Source organism: Nicotiana tomentosiformis, chromosome 3 (assembly GCF_000390325.3).
Source record: "Nicotiana tomentosiformis chromosome 3, ASM39032v3, whole genome shotgun sequence".
Lineage (NCBI taxonomy): Eukaryota > Viridiplantae > Streptophyta > Magnoliopsida > Solanales > Solanaceae > Nicotiana > Nicotiana tomentosiformis.
The window spans coordinates 17,816,593-17,829,647 of NC_090814.1; the positions used below are offsets into that span (position 1 = coordinate 17,816,593).

A 13,055-nucleotide genomic window follows, 5' to 3' on the forward strand; every position below is an offset into this window, starting at 1 on the left:
ACGTACTTTATAGTGTGAGAAATGTTGTTCATTGAAGTATGGCGGCCTTACTTGTGATATCCCTTTTTGAAAGAGTGCTCCAATAGTTAGTTGGTTTGACATGATCTTTTCTCACTAGTTGTTAAGCAAAAGATAAAAGTGTGAGACCTGCTCTGATACCAATTTAAAGTACAGGGGGGTGAATTGTCAATTTTTTGCTTTTTGTTTCCTAAGTAGTTGACTAGTTTACTAATTAGTCAACTTAAGGTAAGAACAGAATATAAGTAAAGCAGAAATAAAATACAGGAATAAAAGATACCAGAATTTTTATACTGGTTCGGATTCAATGTGAATCATACGTCCAGTCCCTTTGGGTTGCAAGGGTGTTCACTTTCAGCATTTGAAGTTTCTCTATACAAGAGAGTTGATGTAGCTTTACAGCAACAGCTTAGTCACTATGTTACTTCTCACTTTTTGATATTATGCCTCACCAGTGTTTTTCTCTCTTTCTTCTCTCACTAGTTACATAGTAGATCTAGAGTGAACTACAATGCTTGTTTGGAGTAGAACAAAAAGAGTGATAATTGTCCATTCAAAGTATGTGTTTCTCCCTTGACATACTTCGTTTTATACTTGAGCTTTTTGGCTTGGTGAATATTTGGCAGACCGTTGAAGGTGTTGCAGTCCCAAGGGAATTGATCCTCATAATTGAATCTGTTATGATTCATTCCAAGAATAAGTACAGAGCTTCCATAAACAATCCATGACTCCCGGTCGTCTTCTTTTTCGAAAAGAGATTTGTCATAAGTTGTTCCTTGATTCATGGGATTGATTGCCTTCCTTTTTCGACGCATATCTTTAGCAATCATAGTAGTGTTAAATCTTGGTCATTCCTTCAATTTATTAATCATCCTGCAGGTTGTCATATCTCTTCAATCATTATTCTTCCTTACTTTCTTCCGTTGACTGATCTTTGCCTCTTGATTCTTTTACTCTTTTCTTTCTTGACTTCTTCCATACTTGAATGATAGATTTGCTCGAATCCCTCTTTTCATCTCTCGTGATCCTGCACCATAGTAATATGTTATTTTTAATCATTGAAATCTATCAGAGGCGGATCCAGGATTTAAATCTTATGGGTTCAACTTTTAAAGTTTTTAGCATTGAACACATTATATTTTTAAAGTTATGGGTTCATATCTATTTTTTTGTAATTTTAATGAATTTTTACATATAAATTTTTACTCCGCATAAAAAATTATGGGTTCAGTTGAACTCGGTAATACTAAACTACATCCGCCACTGAAATCTATATCTAACAAATACAAGTATCGAGATGGATCAAGACACACTTAATATTTGAATACTCTACACTAAAAAAATCCCATGAAGCAAAATGGAGAAAGGGATATTATTTTTCTTACACAAAAAAGTTAAAGGAATTTAGTTGGTATTCTCTGTGCTACTTTTGTACAACTAAGGAATTTGTTTGGCCTGTAGATTCTGAAATGGTCTACCGAAGAGGATGTACTGTACTCAGGGCCGGCTCTAACGTGATGAGGGGCAAGGCATATGACTTAAGCCTTCAAATTTGGGAGGGCCTATTTTTTAAAAAGAATAGGTTTATAGGTATTTAAAAATAATATTTAGTACTTTTTAATACAAAATTAGAGTTTTTAATATAAAAGAAAATAAAACTCTTTAGATATGTAAATAAAGTAATAATTTGACATATTTAAAAATGGATAGATGAATAGTTTTCGCAACGTTTCAGTTTTACTCCTTCATTAGATAATGTATACAAAAATTCACTCTCTCTTTTTTAATATGTCCCAGTCAATCTTTCTTTTCTCCAACCTCTTTATATTTCAGAAACCCCTCTATATTTTCTGTCTTTCTCTTTAATATTCTTACTCACCTTCTTTCTCCAATATTTCATTACTCACTTTCTTTCTACAAGATTTCATTAGCTCCACTGTTCAACAATACTTTTAAGCTTCCAATAATTCTATACTTCTATTGCTCTATAAAATATTATTTAATATCAACAATATCTCAAGAAAAATTAAATGAGCTGGCTATATTATCAATTCAATAAAGATAATTAGAGAAAATCGATTATAAAAAAGATTATTAACAACTTTGTATTTCAAAAAGTTAGAAGAATATATTTCAAATAAAACGTATGTTATAACTATCTTTTAAAAATTTAGACCACATATTAAACTTTGGCCTTAGGCCCTGCATATCCTTGAGCCGCCCCTGACTGTACTAGTAGTGGTGCAACAACTGCCTTTGCGCTATGTTTATAGAAAAATATAAATTAACGCAAGATATGTATAAATACTAAGAGGATATTTGACAAGCTTATAAGCTTGCCAAATTAGCTTATAACTAATTTTATAGTTTATCTATATGCATTTGGCAACACCAAAAGTACTTATAAACCAAATGCTTATAAGTAATAATAAGTCAAAAGTCATAAATTGTGGTTATCCTTCAACTTACAATTTTTCAACTTATAAACACTTTTGAATTTGACCAAGTTTTTCTCTATTCTATCCCTAATATTATTTCATTGTCCTTGAAATATCTTACCGAAATGAAACATTAGAACCCCTAATCTCTCCTACTTCAGCCTCTAGCCTTTTCACGACTTCTTCGAAACTTCAACATTGTTTGCTATCATCAAGAGGTATCAAGATTCTAAATCTCTTCTACCATCAAATACTTTAACCGCTTATTATCAGTTTCAACACTTTTATCAAATACATAACTGCTTATTTAATTATATCAGTTTCAGTACTTAAAAATACTTTTTAACACTAATTCTTATCAGCTATTATAAATTAATTAAACCAAACTAGCTCTAACTCCATTAACATCAATAAATCAAACTGTACGTGATACAAGCCGGTAACTAAACGCACCGGTTATATGTCTCTTTACAATACTTAAAAGGTTAATTACTTGATCTATTGGTTAAAATTTTAATTTAAGGTTTGCTTATTCTGCAATGTATTTTTTATCAGAAGTGCTTTTTAAAAAAGTATAATAAAATTAGATATATACTTTAAATGCAGAATAATGTAGGAGACACCTCTATTTGTGCGATTTTCAATTGGACACTTGAACTTGATCAAATCTACTCATATAAAACACAATCTCATAACTCAAAATCCACATCATCTACTTCTTAACCTGCCACTGCTAACCTTTGATATTATTCTTAGACTGTTGATTGAGTCTGCTGTGTGGATGAGGTTGTAGTGGTTGTCTTTGACAAGTTGGCAAACCCACAGATCGTCTAAACTTAGTTTGAAGACAAATAAATAACTTGTGCTTGAATTTTACTGCTAATTCCAAGTTTCACACTGCCATTTTGCTCCACTCATCAGTATCTCGTTTTCTTTTCTTTTGTTTTATTTTCCCTTTGTTTCTTTCTTGAATGTGTCATAGCAGTTGGGAAGTTGAAGTACGATCACAGAGCTTTCTTTTTAAGGAAAAAACACAAACAAAAAAAAAAAAAAAAAGGAAAAAAGTTAAGGTTCTTATTTGGAGCCTGGTAGGTTTGACAATTTCTTACCTATTTATTCGAGGCTTTTAACTTCGTACTTTAGAAATACAACTAGGCATGGCATATTGGCATTAACAATATGTCCATAGGCATTTTTAGGCCGGATTATGTTAATTGCTTTGAATTATGTGTAAATAAATAAAAAAATATTTAAAATATATGCACTTAATATGATAATAAGATCATCATCAATTTGAATTCACTGCTACTACTCAGTACGCACTACTCAGTTAACCATTTTTTACTTGTTATAGTAATAATTTCTAACCTACAAGAAAGCAATATAATAGATTTTAACCACTTGTAATCACATTTGGTTTATCATTAAACCAAACACTATATAAGAAAAAATGATGTAACATACGCCAACAATATTGGAAAAATCGTTTTACCAGATTGAAACCAATTAATTCATGTAATGGTTTATTGATCGTATATCTAACTTATAAATGATGATATATATACACACAAATTCATTAAACAATCTATTGGATATATTTTGTAATATGGAGAGGTTCCTTGTCTCTTCTCATCATGTCTAAATTCTGATCAAACAAAGGATGAAAGAAATAGCACACAAATAACTCTTATTTTGCTATGCGCCTACATCCTATCACTACAAGAAAAAGTATTTGTAACAAGGGAATTCCTCACAATCCTGTCACAAATTCGATATTGCAAAAAAAAAATGAAAGAGTAAATATGTCACATATTTGGTGAATTTCGTCATAAAAACTGTCACAATTTTGTGACAGACCTATCCATCATAAATATTTCGTGGCAGAGTTTACTAAGAACTTTCACAATCTCTCTTAATTACCTTGGTATCCATTAATTTTTAACATCTAAAATGCTTTTGTTCCTAAAACTTCATTTACTAGCGAAGGAGCTAAATTGGTCTTTCCATTATTCCATTTCCTGCTTCCTAGTTATTACAACCTACAATTATTTTCTAAGCTTTCTTGAAATGCTTCTCCAGACATTTTTATCCTCTTTACCTTAACACAAAAACAATTAATGATCTCTACAATACAAATACATATATGCTAGTATATGTCATGATTTCAGTCAAGGTAATAGTTTTGTGTGTGTAGAGTAAAATCTAAGACAAGCAAAATTTGTTTAAAGTCCCAACGTAAAAGCCCAATCCCCTTATTAAATAGGAAAGCGCACCTTTTTGATTGATGTCAGCACTTGCAAATTATTTAATGTTTAGCCACAACTAAAAAGTAAAATAGGCGGATGTTGCTTCTTCTTCGTGTCCTAATTTTTAGTTTTCCAGTTCAAAATTTTAGGGCACGATGTCCTGAAGTTCGATTTTTTAATTTAAAACTTTACGATCCTATGAATATATTGAAGTTTCATTTTTTTTGTACAAAATTTCAGGATAATGTGTTCTAAAGTTCAGCTTTTCAGTTTAAAACTTTGTGACATTGTGTCTTTTAAGTTTAGTTTTTCTAGTTTTAACTTTAGGGACATTATGTCCTAAGTTAAACTTTTCAGTTTAAAACTTCACGACATTGTGTCCTAAAGTTCAAACTGTGCAATTCAAATTTCATGCTTGTATGCGTTTATTCTGCAGAACAACTAAAGCTAACATTTCCAAGCCTTTGTTGTGACTGGAGAGGAGAAGTCCGAATGAGTTTTGGGTCTTTACGATAAGAGAGACAGCAAGAACTTTCATTGTTGAATGTGTATATGGATGGAGTTTGTATCAACTTTTTGAATTACTAGTGGCAGATAATAAATATTTTAGGAAAAAAGTGTTATATATAGTGGAAAAAGAATTAAGGGATGTTAAAGAAGAAGACACAGTAAAAGAGAAGCAATATATAGAAGCAGCGAGAAAGAGAAGAAGAGAAGACAACTGCCTTTTTTATTGGCTGGCTATGCTTTAAATACAAACCCTGGTTGAAACTTAAATAGAAGCCCAAATATTGGCTATCCCTGTAACAGAAAGTGAATTCGCCCAGCAGCCCAAAATATAGTGGACTTGTAGGTAAAAGTGAAGCCATTTCGAGGGGATAAAATTCACAAATAGCCACTTTTTAGTCCATGTAATTGAAAAATAATCATCATTGAAAACTCTATAACACAGGGTATCTTTCAATTATAATGCTGAAAAGTGGCTACCCAGTATTGTGTAGTAATCAGCAAAAAACGTTTGGTTGGGAAAATTCCTCTCATTTTCGATTCGGCGTAACGAGCCAAATCCAACAGGACATAACTCTGTTAACCAGTGTTGAATTTGAATTTGCCAGACCAAAATCTTTCTTCCTGATCATATAAAATTTAACATGATGTTAGAATTGTGAAAGTTTGCTAATTTTTTTCTCCTTCCAATTGTGGAAGACTTATGATGATATCACCTTAAAAAATAAGCCAAGTGTTAGAACTTTGAGACGTATAAATTTAACACATGATATGATAGCAGTAGTCCATGTTATGCCCATAGACATAAATTTGAATAGACAAAGTATATTGAATTGAGTATGGAGCACATTCAAAATCTACAACACATCAAACATGTACTCTTCCAATAACACTAAGCATATCCATATCAAAGTTACCTGAAATGACATATTCAAGAGAACAGTTAATATCTAAATCAAATTGGAGTCGAGTTGAAGACAAGTTCTTCTTCTTTTTCTATTACGGTCATTTTTGGGTCAGCATGCGAGCACCCGACTATTCCATCGATTCTTGACCTCCCACTAGCAGAAGTATCGGCTAAAACTGCCACCAAAACTTAAACGGATGGTAAGAAATCACCTAGCATCTTTTGTCTTTGTTGGAATTTGAACCTTGGTCTATCATGGTTTTCACCTACCGATAAGCAACATTCTTGGGTGCATGATCTTTAGATATCATTATCAGAACAATGCTGGAAACCAAAAAATCAACATTTGCTGGATGCTGTAATCCTGTATGTTAAACACTATAAGTACTGAACTTTCAAGTATGACTAGTCTTTTTTACACAAATTTAAGAACCCGCAAGTGGATAACTGAACGTGATACAATGAGGGATCAGAGACTACATAATTCTATACAACATTCCAAGACCCATTATGACAAACAGGTCAATCAAGTACTTTCATAATGTAACACTTAGACAGGGAAAAAAAGAGGAAATATGAAGGCCCCATACAACATTCTCAGGCTTCCAAAGCAGCAGATTCATACCTACATATCTTTGGATTTTTTCTTTCACATCCCTTCTTTCTTGATTAATACTTTAGTATCCATCTTCGGCCACAAACTTGAATACCACCACTTTCTACACAGGTATATCCAGATTCCCGGCAGTGCTTCTTCTTCCATGGAAAATTATATGCATAGTAATATTGATAACAAGTTATTATCAACAGATAAACTGACCAGGTGCACTCTACACCAATAAACATCTGATTAAAGATCTATCCATTCTGATCTCTGCAAAACCTTGAAATTTAATAGGCTGTAAAAGATACATGGAAGAGATCCGTGTCTCAAATGCTCATTTCCATCTAAGTTCACGAAATATCATCGACAGATGTAATTTCTTTTGAACCTTCTCTCCTTCCAACTGTGTAACAACCATACACGGAGCCAGTATCAAGGGAACTGATATTTCCACACTTCAAAAGAGAAAAGCTAGTTTTGAATTTTGAGACGCATAAATATACAAATATATAATAGCAATAGTCCACGGTTGAAACACATTATTATGACAACAGAAAAGAGATTTGAACTTCAATAGAGAAAGCACTTATATAGAGCTGAACGGACATTTTAAAAGAAAGAACCAACTGACTACTAGATATTGAGTTAAATGAGACAGCTAGCTTTCAACAGACTTGGAACACATAAAAACCGAAAATTTACAAGACTTGATCTTATACATAAAGGTCTTAATTTTTAGAACTAGGCGGAGAGGATAAAAGGTTAAGAAGAAAAGCCCCAGTTATTACCTAGTATTACACATCATTTTCTTTGAGTCCGGACACAAAGGGGAAAATAGCATAGGAAAAAATGAAAAACAGATAGCAGACAAAGGTACAGCTCATAGCATGCAGTCTCTTCTGGTAGGCAACCTTTGAAAGAAATTAAGTGGCATAGACGGAAGCTTGAAGCGTAACCACGGATGTCTCAATGTATAAAATCCAGTAAAGAGTACCAGAACTTGGAAAGGCGTGATATAGACTACAATGGCAGCAACCAAGCAGAAAATCACAAGCACGGCTGTCGCCCTAGGGTCACGCCAGCTCCGCAATGATAGCAGCCTCTCCCCTTGAGTAGCCCAGTCACCAACCACAGTCTGAATTCTCCCTGCAATCATTCTCAAGCGGTCATATCTCATACTAACAATACCCGATGAAAATGAAGTTGGAAAACTATCAAATTCCTCAGATAATTCATCTTTAAGAGCAGTATCAGCACAGGAAAGACTAGTATCTGTGAGTGAAGGATGCACTGGTCTCCATTTGTAGTTCCAAAGACTGATTACGGAGAGAGAGAGGAAAAAAGCAGGTAGAATAAGATTTGGATTTAGAACCAGTATGATGAACATGATATGGATCAGAAAAGTTGTTATGGGGTTTCTCCAATTACATATTTGATCAAATCTTTTTGCTACAGCCTCTAAAATACCCATAAGCCTGAAAATGTTAACCCTGCTTTTCCTTATACTCCAAAGGGAATACTCTTCATCAAACATATATTCCACTACCTCTTTTCCCAAAGATGGATCAGCACGACTCAGTCTCATTATAACTATTTGCTGGGCATGGTGCCTCAAGTCGTCAACCCGTTTTTGTGCTAAACGACGAAGATAGTGCATCTTGGGTAACAGTGGCTGAGAGTACATATATGTCATATTCAACGATGATGAGCAAATAAAACGCATAGTCAAGCAAATTTCACCCGTCTTCCTCAGCCCAGTAGTATCAAAGAGCATTAGTGGATAAGAATGTGTGTAGACTCGGCCTGTTTCAAGAGTGGAAAGACGGATCCTAACCTTTCCAATCCTCGAGTCCTTTGCACCTTCAGATTTATCTCCTCCTTGCGGTCGGCAATTATCAAATACACCTATAGTTATAACAGTGCAAGGGTCAAATACCTCCCAAGTGTAATGCTCATTCCACGTGGGAGAAAGGCTATCAGTAATAGTCCTAGTTCCGACCCACTTCTGCCCATATTTGGCGACACAATAGGCATCTGTAGTTTCCTGCCCGTCTTGTCTCTTCATTGGCTTGAGGCCCTGAGCATTCAAAATACCCAATTCAAGCACCCCAATACTGGACTTACACAATTGCTTTGCGGTTGGTCTAAGATCACTACTGTAACAGGTAGACTCGTCCAGAACATGGTAACCTCCCTCCAGACATATCCTCATCAGGATCTTGCTAGCAAACCCGACTTTCTTCTTCTTTTCACCATCAACTTTAACCTGCTTCTCAAGTTCATACCACTTACAGGTCACAGGTTTCTCATCCAACCTCATATCCACATATGACAAAGGAATCGCAAACCTCCCAAGAACCTCATCCTTGTTAGGTGAAACTTTATCTTCCACAGTAAGAATCAACAGCTGATCAAATGGTTCTGCTGCTACAAACATTAGATCCTCGTTCCAGAAGGGATTGATAGTCATCCCCGTGGAAACCTTTGTACAACATGTCTGAATTCCGAGGATGGCTTTTACGAAAACTTGCGGTAGCGGGATCCTATACATATCACTTGGAGTCAAGTCCTGGACCTCAATCACATTAACTCTCAGGTACCAGAGCTTTGGCAAGAGGTACACCTTAGATCTTACATTTGCAAGGACATCAGCACTACTAACAGCAAAAGCATCTGAATGCCAAGCTTCAGGAAATGTTTCATCTGCTGGAGCACCCATCCAAAGAGCCAACAGCAACTCCCCATTGACTTTAGACGACCCACTCCTATCCTTCAATCTATACCACTGAGGAACCAAGTTCTCTGGGGGAACCATTTTTGGGATCTCACAACATAAATCAAACATGAGGCGACCAACAAAATCATCGTTAGAAATATACTTATCCTTCACGGTCACCTCAAGTACAGAAGCCTGAATCCTATCTTGGGAGAAAGCAAACGTCTGGTTCCATTCAGGATTTGACGTCTTCTCAAAATGGCGGGTTTTATACGTATTGTCCCCTAGCCTAACCTCAACATAAGGATCGAGACTACCCGTAAGCTCATTCGTAGGTAAATCCCTAGCCTTCACCACCCGGACATAAAGATATTCCATTTGCTCAACCTAATATTCACTCCACCAAAGTTGGAGTTCCTCTCCTTGAGTGAAAAAGGATTTTTTTTTTCTGGTCTTTAATACTACAATGATCAATAAGTAAAGCAGAAGAGGTCTCAGCAGAGACTGGAAGTTAATAATGAAGAGAGACAACTCAGTGCTATGTTAATGTTCACAAATCCAAACATGGACTTAGACAAGGCAGCCAATAACATGAAAAACAGCAAAATCTAATATTTGTCACTGGAAAAATTCAAGGGCTAAATAGAGGGAAAATAACCTCATAAATGATACTTAGAAAATAGCAGAACCATTCACCACTGTTGATCGGAATGCTTCAATCCTGCACAACATCAATAATGAAGAAAACCAAGTTCAGACACAAAAATTGGGCTCGTTATATCCACTTCAACTATCAAAATTTCAGTTTTTTCGAGGAATAGGGATGATATTGAACTTAATTTTGATTAAAAAATCTAAAATAATACTCCAAACTGAAAAAAATAATAATACTATCCTATAGTATTCTTTTGTCGAAACAAACCCCTGAAGTCCAGATAAGACTTTCATCCTTTTTTTGTTTTTCTTTACTTTTTCCTATTTTTCACTAGACCTTTTATTCCGGTACCCACATACAGAAGAACCGATTTAATACTGTTAAATTCTCAAAAAATATTTAATAAGAATAATTTAGTAAACTATATCTTGTATTTATTATTTTTTTAATGAACGTGTGAAAAAAGTTAACATAAGAGTTAAATTGGGACGAAAGGAGTAATAAATAAAGTAATAAACTAATTACTTCAGTATCACTCGACTGTCCTGGACAATGGATAAGGATGAAATGAACCGATTTAAGATATAACTGAAAATAATTTAAAAAAATTATTCTTGAATTCCTAAAGTAATAATTATTTTGCGATAAATTTTTTAGCTAAAGTGACAGTTAAAACGAGACAGAGGGAATATACAAGTATAAGTTTTTTTTTAGCTAAAGCGACAGTTAAAATGAGACAGAGGGAGTATACAAGTACAAGTTTTAGAATAAAAAAAAGTAATTAACGCATCTTCTATTTTATTTTATAGCTTGACTTGGCATAAAATTTAATAAAAAGTAATGTTTTTAAAAATGTTATTTTAAATATGCTATGGCATTTTTATTGCTATAAAAATTTTGAAATTGTTATAACATTTGTACGGCTCTAAAATTTTCTCATTGAAAATATACATCCAAAGTTGCACTAACAATCTATCGATTTTTTATTTATATTAAAAAGATATTTTTATTTTATTTACTCAAGTAAGGAGTATTACTTTAGGTAAGAGACTTCTAAGTTTTATAATTTTATTTATTTCGTGTACTCCTATTGAGATAATGTTAATCAATTATATTCTTACTCCTGTTTTAAGGTAATTTTTGTTATTTCGAGAATTATTTATATGTGAAACTTATACACCCTAATCTAGTGATAAAAATTTATTGGCCACCGCATTAATGCAAGATATATGCTTTTCACACACACATTTGTTCTAATACACATAATCAACTACAGTATTATGTATTCTTGCACGAAGCATGTTTATCTTCTCACAAGCATACATAAAATAGATATTGTACGGGTAAAATTATCCTCTCCACGTGGCATGATCGAAACAAGATCTAGAAATCAAGTGATGGGACCCGCTGCCAAACACGGAAGATATATGAGATTATGGTCATCGAAGGGTCAAGTACTCGAAAGGTGGACGAATGAATTCGAAAACTCAGTCAATCTTATTCGTAGATTGTGGATATCAATGTTACGCCGAAATGGAAGCCATTATTGAGGATCTCACTCCCCACTACCTAATCCACTAGCGTACTGGCTCGAAATTTGAAAATGTAGTTCTCTTCCTACAGCTATAAAAGTCACCACAATACTCCAAGGAGGGATCATCGAAAATTAAAAGGAAAACTTTCTCCGGAGCAAAATATCAATTTGTGCTACCCTTTTCCAAAGTAAGCTTTGTAATTCAATCATACTCGCGATCGGAGATTGCTCGAGATTGGAAATAAAGATGAATTTTCTCCATTGCATCATTTTTTAATCTATTTCGTTATTTCTTGTTTGTCTTTATTCATTATCTGCAACCGTTTTGAATCAAATAAATTGCTAGTGGCCCATAAAAATACAAATTTAATTATTTAATCTCAAAAAATAATTTTTAGGTCAAGCAGTTTGGCGTCCACCGCGGGACCCTAACAATTTAAAGTTTGATTCACAGCCTCTGTTATGTTTATAGTCTCGTCTAACTTTACTTTTCCTATGTTTGTTGCAAGGACAACACCATGTCAGGAACCAATGAGCAATCCAATGTTCCCGTAATTGGACAAACGGTAACAATCTGAAGGAACCCGAACTCCGAATGATCAGTCTACCATATCTATGCCCCCTCGCGGACGAAATGAATCGCTAGCTAGATCCAATAGTGACTATCCTGATATCCGGGGGCTGGAGAAGAAAGTAGACAATTTCATGTCAAAATAGCAGAAGTTGAATGCTCAAATTGGACAAGCCTTGAAGGTATGGACGAGTGGGGCAACGATAATGATGCCAAACTCACCTCCGAGAATGGACGTTGATGATGGAATTCCCAACTCCAAAATGGCTCACACACCAACCTGAGAGCTTCCAGAAGAAGCCAGATCCGGCTCAGGTATGGCTTTAAATACTGAATTGTAAGGCTCCGTAAAATTTTACAAAAGAAAATAATATTTTGTGGCGCCGAATTGGTTTTACATAATGGCTCGGACATTTTGGGTTGAACAATGCACGGAAATGAAAAGAAAAATTTTTGGCGAAAAATTATAATTTTGCGGTCCATTATGCGACCGCAGAATCACTCTACGGGCCGCATAATGGCCGCAGATGTGAGAAGGAGAAGGGCCAGTTTGGGGACAATTATGCGGTCGACTGTGCAACCGCATAACTGTTATGCGGTGCATTATGCGATCGCATAACAGTTATGTGGACCGCATAGCAGTTATGTGGACCGCATAGTGACCGCATACACAGACAGATTTTTGTTCATGTAATTTATGTAGACCCAAGGGGTTTGTGTTGAAAGATATACGTTCCGAGTAAGTTTGTGTTGAAAGATAAATGTTCAATAACTGTCCTAATTGCTTTATTTATGTTATGTTGCCAATTGAGGATGTGTTCAAGTATGGGCTGTGCATTAATAATGTGTCGACTACAAG

The 13,055-nt window shown here is 34.6% G+C and overlaps 1 protein-coding gene across 2 annotated transcripts; it reads right to left on the reverse strand.

Moving 5' to 3' along the window:
* Window positions 1–6,044: 6,044 nt before the first annotated feature.
* Window positions 6,045–10,413, reverse strand: LOC104094683 (FT-interacting protein 3-like). 2 transcript variants are annotated; one of them, XR_685970.4, is made up of 3 exons: window positions 7,715–10,413; window positions 6,742–7,123; window positions 6,045–6,480 (listed from the first exon to the last, which is right to left on the reverse strand). XR_685970.4 is itself a non-coding variant. In XM_018770200.3 (1 exon), exon 1 carries the CDS (start codon window positions 9,812–9,814, stop codon window positions 7,601–7,603), a length of 2,214 nt encoding a protein of 737 aa, XP_018625716.1. In that variant the 5' UTR covers window positions 9,815–10,411; the 3' UTR covers window positions 7,328–7,600. The 2 variants fall into 2 exon arrangements, 1 of the variants encoding a protein (XP_018625716.1); XM_018770200.3 differs by lacking the exons at window positions 6,045–6,480; window positions 6,742–7,123 and having other exon boundaries at window positions 7,328–10,411.
* Between the last annotated feature and the right edge of the window lie 2,642 nt (window positions 10,414–13,055).